Source organism: Octopus bimaculoides, chromosome 1, assembly GCF_046866305.1.
Source record: "Octopus bimaculoides isolate indiv1 chromosome 1, ASM4686630v1, whole genome shotgun sequence".
Classification (NCBI taxonomy): domain Eukaryota; kingdom Metazoa; phylum Mollusca; class Cephalopoda; order Octopoda; family Octopodidae; genus Octopus; species Octopus bimaculoides.
Window position 1 is genome coordinate 90,883,021 of NC_142928.1, and position 17,613 is coordinate 90,900,633.

At 37.4% G+C, this 17,613-nt stretch overlaps 1 protein-coding gene and 1 pseudogene across 3 annotated transcripts in view; both read right to left on the reverse strand.

The window, feature by feature from the left end:
- The window catches only part of LOC106874238 (fatty acid synthase), an 89,911-nt gene that overhangs the window by 39,186 nt on the left and 33,112 nt on the right, over nt 1-17,613 (reverse strand). For all 3 annotated transcript variants that reach the window (XM_014921893.3, XM_014921894.3, XM_089353827.1), the window contains exons 2-9: nt 16,859-17,078; nt 15,717-15,869; nt 14,291-14,464; nt 6,671-6,871; nt 6,425-6,547; nt 4,826-5,056; nt 3,438-3,877; nt 849-1,079 (exon numbers count right to left, since the gene is read on the reverse strand). In XM_014921893.3, coding sequence (XP_014777379.2) covers nt 849-1,079; nt 3,438-3,877; nt 4,826-5,056; nt 6,425-6,547; nt 6,671-6,871; nt 14,291-14,464; nt 15,717-15,869; nt 16,859-17,069 — 1,764 coding nt within the window. In that variant the 5' untranslated portion in view covers nt 17,070-17,078. The remainder of the gene's footprint in view (nt 1-848; nt 1,080-3,437; nt 3,878-4,825; nt 5,057-6,424; nt 6,548-6,670; nt 6,872-14,290; nt 14,465-15,716; nt 15,870-16,858; nt 17,079-17,613) is intronic.
- LOC128250149 (U6 spliceosomal RNA) lies at nt 14,894-14,978 on the reverse strand (annotated as a pseudogene).

Genomic DNA, 17,613 nt, shown 5'->3' on the forward strand with positions numbered 1-17,613 from the left:
ATTCATTTTTTGTTTTATTACAAAACTAGTGAAAAAAACGTAACTACAGTTTGGAAACTAGAAAGAAAAATTTTTTTTTAATATTTTCATTAAAATTGATTTCTCCCAATGAAAGTTCACTACTTTGAATGAATCAGTTAAAGTGACTCAGTATATGACTGGTACTTGTGTTTTTGAAATTGAAAGGATGAAAGGTAAAGTTGACTAGTTAGATTTGAACTGAGGACCGTATTGAAAATATTCTAGGTCAGTTCAACACTTGGGTTTCTGTCATTCCATTACAATATTTCTATTTATATTAAATAGGAATGGTGTGCATCAGAGAGCAAGATGCAATCTCCAATGAAGTTAAACCTGCATCATAGTCTCAAATCCCAATACACATGTACCATGTTTATCCTTAAAATCATTATTGAAACATCCCATTTCTCTCTCCACTGAAACTGGGACTTTACTATCCGATCAAAAAAGGACCCAATAATTTTAAGAAAATATTCTGTACCCTTAGTAAGGGGTATAGAATACTTTTAATATCCCACACTGGATATAAGCAAGAGATTATGTTAAATGCTTCATAAGCCATCCTTATGAGATGGAAAAACCTGATTAAACTAGGGTCTTACCCAGAATGAATAGATTATTTAAAGTACTTTAACCCTAGTGCTCAAGTGGTACTTATCTTATCAACCTCTTAGTGGAATTTGAACTCAGAAAACAAAGGACAAAATACTGCTAAGCATTTTGCCCAGCAGGGTAACAATTTTGCCATCTCACCAACTTAATCTCAGTAAATTATTTAAATGAGTATGAGATAGAAGATAGTTGTAAAAATTATTATCTCATGTTACCTGGATAGCAGCAATTCCCACAAAAGAATACAAGGCATTGTTAAATATATTTTCATCTCCTTCGAGCAGAATTTGGCTTAGTTTGATACCCAGAGGTGAAATCACTGCATCAGATTTCATAATAGAACTGTAGAAGACATCCAGCTTCATGAGACTTTTTCCCATTCCAGGCCATTGTGAACCCATACCAGCAAATACAAACCAAATGGGTCTGGTTTCAGGAGGACATTTCTAATAATAAAATTAAAATTTAATATTAAATAAGGAATTCTACACGAGAAGAAATGTTTAACAAAGCTACCAAAATCTGAATAGACCTGGCTTTTTAACAAATGAAGGCCAAAAACTTGCCATGAGGTAATTACAAATCTTGAAATGTCTAAATCTTCAAATACATATTCGAAAGCATTTTCAAATGAATTGGAAACATCGAAATTAAATACAAAATGTATTATTTAAGAGATTTCTATACAAAGGTGTGCTGAAAAGTTCCTGGTTTTGGGTAAAAGAAAATACAAGAGGATCAATTATGGTTTTATTAAACATATTTCCCTTTCATATGCACACTTATTGCAGCGATCCTTGTTTTTCTAAGCCCTGTTAAAAAAAAAAGAAAAAAAAAGAAAAAAAAAGTCGGGCCTTCAATCAGGCCTTTTGCAATACGCCCTCGTATGTTTTAAATGTTCTTTAAATTCTGAAACTTCAAAAGTATTGAATTTCCATTTTCTGATATGATTAATCTTCTATTTATGAAAAAAAAAAAATTTTCATTAATTTTCACAGCCAATTTTTATGTTTTAGAGGTATTGTTTTACAGCTAGAGGCCCTTCTAGTTGCAAACCCACACCTGTTTTTCAAGTAAGGTATCTCCTATTCCAAACATTTTTAAAGATGCAAAACTCTGACAGACAGTTTGTTGACAGGAAAAATTGTTTTTCATTTTATTGCTTGTAGCATGGTTATTTTTTGAGTGTCACAAATGTAAACAAACATACTCATGCATGCACACAAAATGGGCTTCTTTCAATTTCTGTCAACCAAATCTACTTCAAAGACTACAGTCGAAGACACTTGCCCAAGATGCCTAATCACAATAAAAGGTTACTTATAGGGCAGTAACATCCTGTAATTTTAAGTTGTCAAGGCATCAATACAACCCATCTTTATACTAAGAGTTTGAAAGATGCACTGGGATTGTTCTCAATTGCATTCCTCTGGTTCCAAAGATCTGGAATACTTGCCAATGATGCTGTATTTGCTGAAGATGCTTACAGTTTAACTCTTAGCATACTTTGTCAAATGTAATACATTGTTTTGTATTAATCATGCATTATCTTGTAGCATTGAGATTTCTATGATGCAACTGTATATTTTTAAAATGACATTGTAGGGTAAGTGTGAGAGGCCAGATTTGGCCATTTTGAACATAAAACAAGTACAATATTTGGGCCATTTAAAATGCTAAAGGATTAAGACTGTGCTTTCTCATTGTAATTAATAAAGCTAAGAGTTAAGCATTTGAAACTAAAGATCAAGTGAAGCACCATTATGAACTGCTGATCCTTAAAAGCCTAAACATGATTCCATGCAACAATTTATCCTACATTTCAAAAGTGATAAAAACAGAGACCTTATTCCATACAAATAGTAGTGTATGTACAATGACAGCCACACCCAGCTAACTGAAAGTTAATTAACTATTTTAAGACATTTCAGTGTTTATTGGAACACACAATAGGTTTCATTGAGATACTAAAAATAAAATTTATTTATTCTATTATTGAATTAGGTTGTCTAAAATTTGCTTATTTACTGTGGTTCATAAGATCATATACCACCTTGTTTGTATACAGCAGTTAAACATCATTTAACATCTATTTTCCATGCTGGCATGGGTTGGACAGTAATATCAAAATTATGCTAGAAGACTACAGAGGATACAACTGGTCTTAAATTACAGACCAAACAGATTTGGGGCATGACTGCAAGTCGATACTAATATCAGTTAACTAAATTATTTTGCATGCATGTAAAAACATGACTAACACACCACCAAACAGTTTTCGCAATTTTAGCACATTCAGGTTTCCTAGAGAAAAAGCTTTGTCAAATCATCTGGTGTAGTTTACTGCAGTTCGAGAACAAGTATTTAAATTAATAAAAATTTAATTGTACCTATTGTATTGTGGAGAAGAAATGTTTGTCTAAATAAAAATAGGTTTTACTTCAAGTTTACAAGTGAGAAGTTAGCAACAGGAAGAATAACTGAAAACAATTACTTCAACTGAATGTTTAAATAGGTTTTATATTTATAATACAACTAAGTCAGCTAAATATATAATTAAAGCTTCAATACACAATCTTCAGTATTTGCTGTGCAAGAAACAGTTCTTGAATTTTTTTTTTTTTTTTTGTGCAGCTAAAAACACCAGCTAAAGTTGATGTTTATAGCTGGAAAAACAGAAATGAGGTAATCTAAATTGCTGATTCAGTACACTAAGAGTCTAACTTCTCTATGGCATTCATAAAACAATGCGAAGCACAAACAAAACTACAATTCAAGCAATGAGTAAATGTAATTGTTCTAACCTCAATACGTATTTCAGTATCTTCCATATTAAGAAAAGCATATCCTCGGTAAGGTTTATTATTTGTGGAGAGTAAAATTGTCTCTTGCAAAAGGGCTTGGAAATCAACATCATGCTTTCTTTCCTTGACAATTTCCATGGCATCGTATATGGCCTGTTCAGTACGGCCAGCAAATGTTACCAATCTTGCCATGTCAGAAGCAGGATGTGGGACAGGCTTTTCAGTTGGGTAGGAGCGTAGTAAAGCATGAACGTTTGAGCCACCAAAACCAAAAGAATTGATTCCTACATATCCACCATTCCAGCGTAATCTTTCTGTAACCACCTTCAACCGACCATCGAGTAAACCTGGAATATCAGGATTTGGTTCTTTATAATGTAAGTTTGCAGGAATCATTCCATCTTCCATAGCAATGATGACTTTAGCTAAAGCAGCCAAACCTGGAGGGAAAACAAAAGATAAATCAGAGGTTTAGAAATAATTTGAAGTGAATGGTAAAAATGTTGACTTTGGTTTAAATTCGATAAATTTAAGAATCTTCACCCTTTGGCTTTCAGATTAACTCATCAGATGTAATGCTTCTTTTATACATATTTTATATTATTCATGCATTATGGCATAGATTTCAATGATGTGATTGATTATTTTTAGAATGACATTGTAGGGTAGGTGTGAGAGGCCAGATCTGGCCAGTATGAACATAAAACAGGTAAAATATTTAGACTGAATAGGGCTGGCTTAAAGGCTAAAGAGTTAAACCCACAAGCTGGTCTATTACTTAAGACACTCCTAACAATCTAGTAATTCCTCATCACTCTCATACATTGATACAAATCAGAATTCGTTATGAAAAGATTATAACTGAGCAAGTTTACAAAACCATATATCCTTTTCTTATGGTATGTAGAACTCCTAAGTGCAAATCATTTAGAATCTTTAACTTTCATAATATAGACAAAACTATCTCTCCAAATTTCCTACCATTTTTCAAACATGGGCTATGTGAGGTTTTAAGTTCCAAATATTCAAAAACAAAATGGGTATAGTATAAATGCATGACCAAAATAAATTTCAGCACAAAGGCATTTAATATGCTATTCTTACTATCCCTGCTGTGAATGAATGACCGTGAACTATCCCTGTGGCGAATATGTGACCGTGAACTATCCCTGTGGCGAATGGGTGACCGTGAACTATTCTTGCTGAACCACAAGGATCCATATGGCCACTTCTCAAATTTCTGTTGTTCTGCTGATAAGTGAGAAGTTTCTAATTAACAAAATTTAGTGACAATGCAGCCTCTGTACTTTGCAGCTGACTACCAGACACTCTTGTCCGAGTTATTCACAGCTGTCAGTGAATGGCAATAGCTTCAAATATCATTTTACCTGATGCAGGTTCAGGGTGTCCCATGTTAGATTTTGTTGATCCAACAAACAGTGGCCCATCTCTTCCTTTACAAAATACATCAGCAATGGTGTTGAGTTCTTGAGGATCCCCTGCTTGTGTTCCGGTACCATGTGCTTCAACATAGGCCACATTTTTAGGATCAACTCCAGCTTCTGAATATACTTCTGTAATTAATTTTTTCTGGATCTCTCCTGACGGAAATGTAATACCTGATAGGAAAAAAAATTGAAAAATTCATTATACAATCAACTAATTATATAGCATTTATTATACAATATATATATAACTAAAATGATAAATACAATTAACTAATTAACACATATTTCACTTAATATTGGTGTGCATAGACTAAATGACTTAACATTTTAGTGATCAAAAGTATATGAGGTCATATACCCTATTAATTTCACATATTTAATTTTTGTTTGTAACTTCCATCTCACTTTGTGTTAATGAGATGGAAAAAGGACAAGTCAGAAGCTCAACTTGCCAAGAGCTTTCTACTTTTGTTGTGGTTATGTACAAATACAGAAAAAATTTGGACAGAAACAAAAACAAAAAAAAAACATACAAAAATCATTATTACAAATGTCTTCATTGTTCTTAAAATGCTGTGAAAAATATTTTGAAACTAATATAAAAGAAAGCAAAGTAAGAGAACCAAAGTAATACAGCAATAAAAATGTTACTAAACATATTCTTAAAGTTACAATATTCTGGATTTTAGTCCTTAACCCTTCGAATGCAGATTTCCTCTCTAACCCCAGAAATTGTATTGATTATAAAAATCCCCTCTTTCATTTCCTTCATGAATCTAACCCCTTTCCACTCACAAACTAGCCATTACCTTTCATATCACATTCTCTGTTTCCCTCATCCACAAGCTCCATCAACTAGGAGTACTTCAAAGATGAAAGGTCCTTCCTGAGCCATAGTTTCATAAAACCAATTTCCCAGATTGTGACATTTATTTATTAACCCATAGGATGCTGAAGAGCATCCAGCCATAGAAACCATGCTTCAGACAGCTGGAGTCTAGACCACTCCTTGCTAGTCAGCTCCATGTCAAACCATCCAACCCATGACAGTATGGAGAGTTGACATTGAATGACAATGATGAGACTGTCCTTCACACAATTACTCATTTTTACCAGCTGAGTGAATTGGAGCAACAGGTAATGAAGTGTTTAGCTCAAGAACACAATGCATTGCCCAGCCGAGGAACTGAAACCACAATCTTACAATCATCCACTAAGCCATGCACCTTTACACTTGGAGCACTTACCACCTCTTTATACAACCAACATCATCCATATGCATTACATGCCCATTCTATCATAGTCCTCTCTTGTACACCATATTTGTTTTTATCCATATCCAGTTCCTTTCTCAACTAACTCATAGTACACTTCCAATGCGCACTGACATCACATAGTTGAGTGAGCTCACTTTGTCTCCCGGTAGCCCCTGAAAGTTTTGCCATATTAAAAAGGCCCACAGCTCATAGCCATACAACATCAAAATCAGTTCTAAACTACAAGAAAGAAATCCTTATGTGAAAAAAGAAACCAATTTACCTCTTTCTTTATTGCCATCAGCATTGTTTTTAGAATGTACAAAAGTGGCATAAATACGCTTTGCATTTTTAGCTTTCTGAAGAAAAATTACAACAACAGCTTCACTACGAACATAACCATTTGCTGAAAAATAAGTTTTACAGAATTATTTGGTTAAAGCTCAAATAGAATACAGAAAACATCAAACAAATGGAAATAAAAGTGGAATAAAAAAAAGAATTTAAATAGAAAAGCCCTGAAACTTACCTGATGCATCAAAGGATTTAGAACAGCCATCCTCAGAAACCATATTCATCTTCTTGAACTGTAGGGATGTAGTAGGTTTTAAACAAAGACTGGTACCTCCAACAAGAGCAGCATCACACAAGCCCATTCGTATGCTCATTAAGGCCTGGTCCATAGCAAGTAAGCTTGAAGAACAAGCAGTGTCAATCACAAAACTTGGACCTTCAATGAAATAAAAAATATTTGATAAATAAATTCTTTGTATAATTACAAATTTGCAGAGCAAGCAACAATCATCAACTAATTAACCAATATTTCACATGTAATATTGGTGTGAATAAATCAACAAGGCGTAGGAGTGGCTGTGTGGTAAGTAGCTTGCTTACCAGCCACATGGTCCCGGGTTCAGTCCCACTGTGTGGCATCTTGGGCAAGTGTCTTCTACTATAGCCTCGGGCCGACCAAAGCCTTGTGAGTGGATTTGGTAGACGGAAACTGAAAGAAGCTTGTCGTATATATGTATATATATATATATATGTATGTGTGTGTGTGTGTATATGTTTGTGTGTGTGTTTGTCCCCCCAACATCGCTTGACAACCGATGCTGGTGTGTTTATGTCCCCGTAACTTAGCGGTTTGGCAAAAGAGACCGATAGAATAAGTACTAGGCTTCCAAAAAATAAGTCCTGGGGTCGATTTCTTCGACTAAAGGCAGTGCTCCAGCATGGCCACAGTCAAAAGACTGAAACAAGTAAAAGAGAACTAAGTTGCTCAACATTTTAGTAATCAGAATATGACAAGTCATTAACTATTAATTTCATGTCTTTTTCTATCTGACTGATACAAAGTAAGATGGAAGTTACAACCAAAATAAAAAAAAAGGTAACATACTTAATCCTTTGATACCAATCTACCTGGAACTAAACCCTGGTTCAAATATACAAAACTACACAATTTAAAATGCTCGTATTTAAATTATAACTTTCCTTCAGAAATTTTTGTAAGAACATTTATTAAATTATGTTCCGGGCATCTGCTTAACCCTTTAGCATTTAACCCAGTCATGTCCAACTCAAATATTCTACCTGTTTTCTGTTCAAACTAGCCAAATCCAGCCTCTTATACCTATCCTACAATGTCATTCTAAAAATAATCACATCATTGAAATCTCAAAGCTACAAGATAATGCATGATTATTTCAAAACAATGTGAATAAGAGAGTATTACATTTGACTGAGTAATCTGAAAGGGAATGGGTTGATAAAGGAAAAGTAAACTAGCTTAATAAATCCCTCTAAAATTTTATTTTCAAAACAAATTGTAAAATATAGTAAATTTCATTAAGCGTATGACCACAAAATGGTTAAGAATTATTTATTACCCAGACATGAATGTGTGGAAAGAAGTTTGCTTCATAACCAAATGGGTCCAGTTCTACAGCATGGCATTTTGGGCAAGTGTTTTGTACTATCATCATCATCATCATCATCATCGTTTAACGTCCGCTTTCCATGCTAGCATGGGTTGGACGATTTGACTGAGGACTGGTGAAACCGGATGGCAACACCAGGCTCCAGTCTGATTTGGCAGAGTTTCTACAGCTGGATGCCCTTCCTAACGCCAACCACTCAGAGAGTGTAGTGGGTGCTTTTACGTGTCACCCGCACGAAAACGGCCACGCTCGAAATGGTGTCTTTTATGTGCCACCCGCACAAGCCAGTCCAGGGGCACTGGCAACGATCTCGCTCGAAAATCCTACAGGAGCCAGTCAGGCGGTACTGGCAACGGCCACGCTCAAAATGGTGCATCTCATGTGCCACCCGCACAAGAACCAGTCCAGGGGCACTGGCAACGATCTTACTTGGCTTGCCGGGTCTTCTCACGCACAGCCCATTTCCAAAGGTCTCGGTCCGTAGTCATCGCCTCGGTGAGGCCCAATGTACGAAGGTCTTGCCTCACCACCTCAGCCCAGGTCTTCCTGGGCCTACCTCTTCCACGGGTTCCCTCAACTGTTAGGGTGTGGCACTTTTTCACGCAGCTATCCTCCTCCATTCTCACCACATGTCCATACCAGCGCAATCGTCTCTCTTGCACGCCACAACTGATGCTTCTAATGTTCAGCTTTTCTCTCAAGATACTTACACTCTGACGGGTATTCACATTGACATTACACATCCAACGGAGCATACTGGCTTCATTCCTTGCGAGCTTACGTATGTCCTCAGCAGTTACAGCCCATGTTTCACTGCCATGTAGCATGGTTGTTCGTACGCATGCGTCATACAGTCTGCCTTTTACTCTGAGTGAGAGTCCCTTTGTCGCCAGCAGGGGTAAGAGCTCTCTAAACTTTGCCCAGGCTATTCTTATTCTAGCAGCTACACTTTCAGCGCACCCACCCCCACTACTAACTTGGTCGCCCAGATAGCGGAAGCTATCGACTACCTCTAGTTTTTCACCCTGGAATGAGATAGAAGTTGTTTCCTGTTTGTTTGCAGTCTTTATTGCACCTGAACATCTGCCACAAACAAAAACTAACTTGCTAGTTAACCTGCCTTTGATGTTGCTGCACCTCTTATGTGTCCATAGCTTGCACCGGGTACATCTTATAGAGTTACTACCTACTCCTTTTCTACATACTGAGCAGGGCCATCTACCTGAAGGGGTTTGTGTTTTATCTACCTTCCTACTTATTAGGATTTTGGTTTTAGCTAGGTTGACTCTAAGGCCCTTCAGTTCTAGACCTTGCTTCCACACCTGAAACTTCTCCTCTAGTTCTGATAGTGACTCCGCAATTAGGGCAAGGTCATCAGCATAGAGGAGCTCCCAGGGGCAACCTGTCTTGAACTCCTCTGTGATTGCCTGGAGGACTATGGTAAATAATAGGGGGCTGAGGACGGAACCTTGGTGGACCCCTACCTCTACCCGGAATTCATTGCTGTACTCATTTCCAACCCTCACCTTACTGGCCGCATCTCTGTACATGGCTCGCACAGCTCTCACTAGCCATTCTTCTATCCCAAGTTTCCTCATTGACCACCAGATAAGGGATCGGGGGACCCTGTCAAAGGCTTTCTCCATGTCAACGAAAGCCAGGTACAGAGGTTTATCCTTGGCTAGGTATTTCTCTTGCAACTGTCTCACTAGAAATAAGGCATCAGTAGTGCTTTTACCTGGCACGAACCCAAACTGCATCTCATCTAAATTGATTCGCTCCCTAATTAGTTGGGCTATGACCCTCTCTGTAACTTTCATAACCTGATCTAACAGCTTGATGCCTCTGTAATTATTTGTATCTAAAGCGTCCCCTTTACCTTTGTAGCAGTTGACTATGATGCTGCTACACCAGTCATAGGGTATGACTCCTTCGTGTATCACCTGGTTCGTAATACGGGTGACTAGGCTATAGCCAACACTGCCAGATATTTTGAGCATCTCTGCAGTGATTCCTGATGGGCCGGGGGCTTTCCCGGTCTTCATACTCTTAATTGCTTTATCTACCCTGGTACTATCAACTCGGATAGCTGGTCCCTCTATTGGGTCGACATAAGGCAGGCTCTCTTTCTCCCATTCATTCTCTTTATTAAGCAATCTATCGTAGTGGCATCTCCAGACCTCTTTCTTTGCATCCTCATTTAATGCAAGCGTACCATCATCCATGCGAACACATTTCTCTCCTACAACATCACTATTCTCTCTCCTACACTGTCTTGCAACCCGAAATACCTCGAGTCTTTGGTCCTCACGGCGCAGAACATTGGCAAATCTTTCCTTATCTGCTTCCCCTCTGGCTAAATAAACCTGTCGCCTAGCCTCCCTTCTGGCACATTGGTACAATTCCCTGCTACCACCGTTCTTCCAGTCCTTCCAAGCTTGTTTCTTTTGTCTAATAGCCCTGTCTACCTCCTTGTTCCACCACCACGTTACTCTGGGTTGGGAGGGGACCTTACACCACCCACAAATCTGGTCGGTGGCTTTCAACAGGTTGTCCCGCAGAAATCTCCAATTGTCTTCCACGTTGTATGATGCTATATCCCCTTCTATTTCGTTAAATGCTTCAAGTAACTTGTCTCTAAGTCTCTGTCCGTTTGCAGGGTCTTTAAGCTTCCACACCCTTCTTCTCCAAGCCTGTCTAATTCTGGGCACCCATTTTGCCTTGATCCCAAAGTCGCTAACTACTAATCTATGTTGTGGGGTACATTCTTCGCCAGGGTAGGTTTTGGCATTTATAAGCCGCCCTCTTTCCCTATTTCTGGCGAGGATGTAGTCGATTTGGCTAGAGTGTCTGCCGGAGCGGTAGGTGACTAGGTGACTGGCAGGTTTCCTGAAGTTGGTATTGCAGACCATAAGATTGGTTGCATCACAGAACTCCAGCAGTCTGGTTCCCTCCTCGTTGCGGGAACCGAAGCCATAGCCTCCATGTATGCCATGGAAGCCCCCAGCACGACGTCCGACATGACCGTTGAAGTCTCCAGCCACAAAGAGAAGGTCCCTGTCACTCGTCGACGAGGTAGTTTGCAAGAGGGTGTCATAGAATTGGTCTTTCAGACCATCTGGTAGCCCAGGTTGAGGTGCATAGGCTGAGATGACAGTAGCTAATCTATGATGAAGCACTAGTCTGATCTTAAGTACTCTGTCACTTACTCTAACGACCTCGATTACCTTATCCACCCATTTCTCCGCTAGAAGTATTCCTACGCCCCCGACCCCGTCAGTGTTCCCTGCCCAGAAAATCTTGTACCTGTGTTCTTTGCCTGTGAGGAACCTTGCAGAACCTCCTCTCCATCTTACTTCCTGGATGCAGCACATATCTACGCATCTCCGTTCAAGCATCTCAACAATTTCACCAGATCTACCTTTCAGCGTGCCGACGTTGAGAGTGCCAATCCTAACAGTATGGGTGTTGGGGGTGTGGGCCTGTAGCCTGGGAAGAGGAAAAGCAGTGTCGTGTACCTATATATATATATACACACATATATACACACATATATATATATATATATATATACATATTTTTTTTTTTTTTTTTTTTATCTAGTTTCAGCTCATGAGCTGTGGCCATGCTGGGGCACCGCCATATATATATATATTTATATATATATATATATATATATATATATATATATATATATATATATATATATATATATAGCCTCGGGTCAACCAAAGCTTTGTGAGTAGATTTGGTAGACAGAAACTGAAAGGTCGTCGTATGTATGTGTGTGTGTGTGTCATGTCTGTGTTTGTCCTTAACTACTGTTTGACAATTGGTGTTGGTGTGTTTGCATCCCCATAACTTAATGGTTCAGCAAAGAAACCAATTAAATAAATACCAGGCTTAAAATAAAAGTATTGGTGTCAATTCATTTGACTAAAATTCTTCAAAGCAGTGCCCCAGCATGGCCACAGTCTATGATGGGAAGGATATCCAACCGGGGGTAGCAACACGAAGGATATCCAATCATAGAAAAACCTCAGCAAATTCTGTCTGATCTATGCAAGCATGGAAAAGTGGGCATTAAATGGTGTTGCATCAAATGTTAATGAATCAATAAAGCTACAATAAAAATGAAAGGCAAACTGAGATGACCCAAAAACTAAATGACAATAGAATGGATACAAACTTTGTACAAACAAGTAGACTACACATTTTCTCTTATTACATCAAAAGCAATCAAGCATTTTAAATCAAATCAAGATATAGGCACAGGTGTGGGTGTGGTAAGAATTTAGCTTCCCAATCACATGGTTTCTGGGTTTACTCCCACTGTGTGGCACCTTGGGCAAGTGTCTTCTACTACAGCCTCAAGCCAACCAAAGGCTTGTGAGTGGATTTGGAAAATTAAAACTGAAAGAAACCCATTGTGTGTGTGCCCTCTTCTACCACTGCTTGATAACTGGTGTTACTGTGTTTACATCCCTGTAACTTAATGGTCCAGTAAAAGAGACCGGCAGAATAAGTACCAGGCTTAAAAAAGAAAACAAGTACTGAGCCTGATTAGTTCAACTAAAATTCCTCAAAGCAATATCCCAGCATGGCAACAGTCTAATGACAATTTTTTTTTTAAACATTAGATATCACCTCTAACAAGGGAGATAATTAGCTTAAGATACAGTTTGGGTTTGTGAGAGGACAAAGAACTAGCAACAGCTTTTTATTGAGACAACAGAATTTCTCAGCTAACTATACTTAGTATTCTCTGACCTGAGAGAGGATTGACAGAGTAACATTTTCTTTGTGACCACCACTCTAAAGAGCATGAGATATTGATGTATCACATGTAACAGTTATGAAGGCTACATTCAAGTGTGTCAGTAAAGTAAGAGTTAACAATGAATTCATTGAGGAATTTATTTAATTATCCATCAAAGCACTATTCTCAGTCCTCTGGCCTTTAACAGATATTGTTCAAGACAGGTTGTGTGGGAAATCTTGTATGCAATGACCTAGTTCTCATAGCCGAACAAATCAAACAATTAGGAAGAGTTCAATATTGAAATTCCAATATTTAAGAACATCAATGGGAAAGAAAAAATGGTTTTATCAATAAAACACTTGACTCTGAATGTATTTATAAACTTCACAGAAAAAAAAATACAATAAAAAGCAATCAAGAAAATTCTGACAGTGTACAAAAGATTTATTACAAGAAAATTGAGCAAAATATTCTGAAATATATGGTACTAGCAAATACAACTGTCCTTTGGACGGTTTAAGTTGCTTTGGTGGTATTTTTTTCCAAATAATTGACCTACCAAGAAGGTTTATGAGTAGTATGGCAATCTATATTTCCGATTAACCTACGAACGGAAAACCAAATTGAAGGCTGGTTATTGTGGAGGCTGTTGCACTTTAATGATTACAGAAAATTTAAGTTTGCAAGCAATGCAAAGTAGAGCTACTGAAGTGTTTTGAGAGTAGATTACAGATAATGACTACAAAATACAGTTGTTTTACATGAGTACCAGCTGCGTATTAGGGTTGATATAATCGACTTACTGCTCTCCCAAAATTGCTGGCCTTGTGCCATTTGAAACCAATATTACTAGAATACTGGGCTGTATTACTCTGGTAGGTATTAAAGTGATGCTAAATATAACCAGTTCCTATCTAATGCCTGACAAAATAAGAACTAAAATTTAAAACTACAATGATATTAAGATAAACATTAACAAAACAAAAAAAAATTTCAATCTATGAGTAAATAAAAAATTTAATTTACAATTTCATCTCTTACATTAGGGGAAGTAGCATTTTCCATTTGATTTGGAAACAGTCTTTATCCTTTCTGTTACTATGTTTCCTACTAAAATACACCGGCTTTTGTTTAAATTAATTTTGAAAATTATGAAGAATTTACTAAATCAACTAAATCATTATCAAGCTGGAGTTCGGAATTAAATTTTGGAATTAAAATTAATGTGGAATTTTGATAGAAAAGTTTCATTTAGATTCCTCTAAAACAAGTTTATATCGTAGAACCAGGGATAGTTTCAGGCAGGTTGATATCAGATATCGAAGGGATTAAATAATGACTGAAGTACAAAATGAATAAAAGGAATGTTTAGGAGCTTTTAGAAAAAGAAATTGGATTAAGAAAACAAAAAAAAAAAAAAAAAAAAAAAAAAAGAACAGTTTCTTACCTTTGAAATCAAAATAGAATGATAGTCGATTAGCAAACATTGAACGAGCACAACCAGTCATGTGGTACCCAACAGTTGCATCAGGATCAGCAGACCAAGCTTGATGTGCTTCTGATTCACTGGCACCAATAAAGACACCAGTTCGGGAGCCTCGTATGGAGTATGGATCAATACCTGAAATAAGAGTTACATGTACATTATAATAATAATGATGATAATCCTTTCTATTATAGGCACAAGGCTTGAAATTTGTGGGGAGGGGACTAGTCAATTACATCCACCCCAGTGTTTCACTGGTACTTAATTTATCAACCCCCAAAAGGATAAAAAGGCATAGTCAACCTTGGCGAAATTAGAACACAGAACGTAAAGTCAGATGAAATTGTTGTGTCGAAGTCCCCAAGCGAAGAAGTAGGCTCGACCAAGACATAAATAGAGGTGGTCTGACCGTGGTAGGAGTGGACTGACAGTTGAGTAGCCGTAGTGTAGCGATTGAGCAGAGATCATCCGAAGGTGCTAGATAACAGTAGCTTGAGACATGACAGAAATACTGCTAAACATTTCATTCAGCATACTAACAACTCTGCCAGCTAACAGCCTTTGTAAAATATGGAACACTTCACAAATTTGCATGTCATCCTTCTCTGTATCGTTCCAATTTTAGTATATGTACTGCCTAAGCCGGTACAATACACACACCTTTGGACTGACCGAGACCTTTGGAAGTGTGCTGTGCGTGAGAAGACCCGGCAAGCCAAGTAAGATCGTTGCCAGTGCCCCTGGACTGGTTCTTGTGCGGGTGGCACATGAGATGCACCATTTTGAGCGTGGCCGTTGCCAGTACCGCCTGACTGGCTCCCGTAGGATTTTCGAGTGAGATCGTTGCCAGTGCCCCTGGACTGGCTTGTGCGGGTGGCACATAAAAGACACCATTTCGAGCGTGGCCGTTTTCGTGCGGGTGACACGTAAAAGCACCCACTACACTCTCTGAGTGGTTGGCGTTAGGAAGGGCATCCAGCTGTAGAAACTCTGCCAAATTAGACTGGAGCCTGGTGTTGCCATCCGGTTTCACCAGTCCTCAGTCAAATCGTCCAACCCATGCTAGCATGGAAAGCGGACGTTAAACGATGATGATGATACCAGAGTGATGCAAAAAAATCATCACAGCATTGACAAGAACAGACGCATTTGGTCCTACTTGGGGCTTGTTAATGGCATGCACCGGTTTGTCACTCGCTTAGATGAAATTCATGTTTCAATATACAAGAAACAATAATATGTCAATAATATGTATTCACTGGTATTGCAGAAAGCTTGCTGAGCTGTAAAACAACTCAGAGAGCATAACTGATTTTGAACTTAAATAAAAAAAAAAATTTAAGGATAACAGAAAAAAAAATATAAAAAGCAGGGAGCAAACACTTACCAGCATCTATAAGAGATTCATAGGAAACTTCTAAAAGCATTCGCAATTGGGGTTCCATGGCATCAGCTTGTTTTGGTGGAATCCCAAAGAAAGCAGCATCAAATTTATCCAGTTCCTTTAGCTTTCCAGCACGTTTTGGTAAGTCATACAGACCTAGCAAAATACAATAAGCATGAAGTGAGCCTTTCTAATAGTTCTTAGTATTATCTGGGTTTCATTTATATACAGCAATTTGCAAAGGCCTACATTTTCTGGGGAGGGATTCACAGCATATTACTTAATATAATTATCAAAATAAAATTAAATAACCAAATTATCAAAAATCAATCTAGATATGGTTTATAGTTAAAAGAATCACTAATTGAGAAATTAAAGACCACATTACTGGCTGAAAATCATTAATATCATGAATCAACCTTCTTGCTCTTAAAACACTGTCATTTTGTCTTTTTTTTTTTTTACATCATATGTAAACAAACAAATTTGTTTTTATGAAGCGTTGAAATGTATTGTAGAACAAGTAGAACAATGTATATAAAAGATAAAATCCTTTTAACAACAGAAAAATGTGCCAGCAACCAGCCATGAGGATCAAACTTACACCTCTTCTAATATCCGGTTGGAGTGCTCTACCCTTTCAGCCAAGCTGCCGACTGGAGAATTCTTCTGTAATTTTAGAAGTTATAAAGCCATCCAGAAACGCTAGGTGTCATAGATTACATCATATTTCTTCACACTAAGAAAGAAAATTTATAACATTTAGGTGTAGTCGTTCTGCGACAAAAGAGATTGCTTGCTAACCACATGGTCTCAGGTTGTTTCACTGCGCAGCACCTTGGACAAGCGTTTTCCACTATAGCCTCAAGCTGACCAAAGCCTTGTGAATGGATTTGGGAAACAGAAAAAAACTGTTGCATGTACTGACATGTTCATGTCCCCTTGTCTAGACAGCGCATAATTATAAATGACCACCATTACAATACAATTAAGGTTGTATTTTTTTCCAGTCTTCTGTGAAATATATTACCTTGCTTAGAAACAGAGTTAACAGGAAGGGCATCCAGCCATAAAAAAAATCTGCCTCAGCAAGATCTGTGTAACCCATGCAAGCATGGGAAAGTGGATGTTAAATGAGGACTTACCAGGTTTCCATCGTCGGTCATCCTCTGTGATCATATCAATAGAATTGATGAGATTTTCTCGGAATTCTGCAATGTTGTTGGATTCTGGAAGGCGTCCAGATATACCAGAAATAATGACTTCATCAGAGCAGTAAAATTCAGAGATTTCATTAACTGGGCCATTTTTAGTCCCTTCCCCTACAGAAGGGTTATCAAACATTCGAGCAGGCATATTTTAAATCTGAAAATATAAATTATTCCATAGAATTTATTCAAATTGTACAAGACTAATATTTTCAAATTAAATGTTCTTTAGGCACATATTTTTGCAATATATTTTTTCTAAATAAAACTTTTTCACAGAATCCATAATGATTATGTTAACTAAGATCAACAACTGCAATAAAAGTGAGGATGGCAAGTGAAGACCAAGAGAAAGAAAGGTTTCCTCTCACCCATTTTTAATTTTTATAACCTAGGGAAGGAAAGAGTTATAGAGCCTCAACAGAATCCACTTCCTACACCTGTAGCTTTATACTAGCCTATTGTTTATTTGAGCACATTTCACTACTTAAAATATAAAAAAAAGGAAATAACTATTCAATCTTAGGATAACAAATTTATCAAAAACTAAACTGCAAATAATTTTATTAGTTTGCAGCCCAAGAGACAACATTCTGTTTCCCTGGAGTCCAGACTTTACACTTTAGGTCCCTTTAAAATAATCCAAGTGATTTGTAAAAGGTGACATGGCTCTCAGTATTCTAAGAGATTAT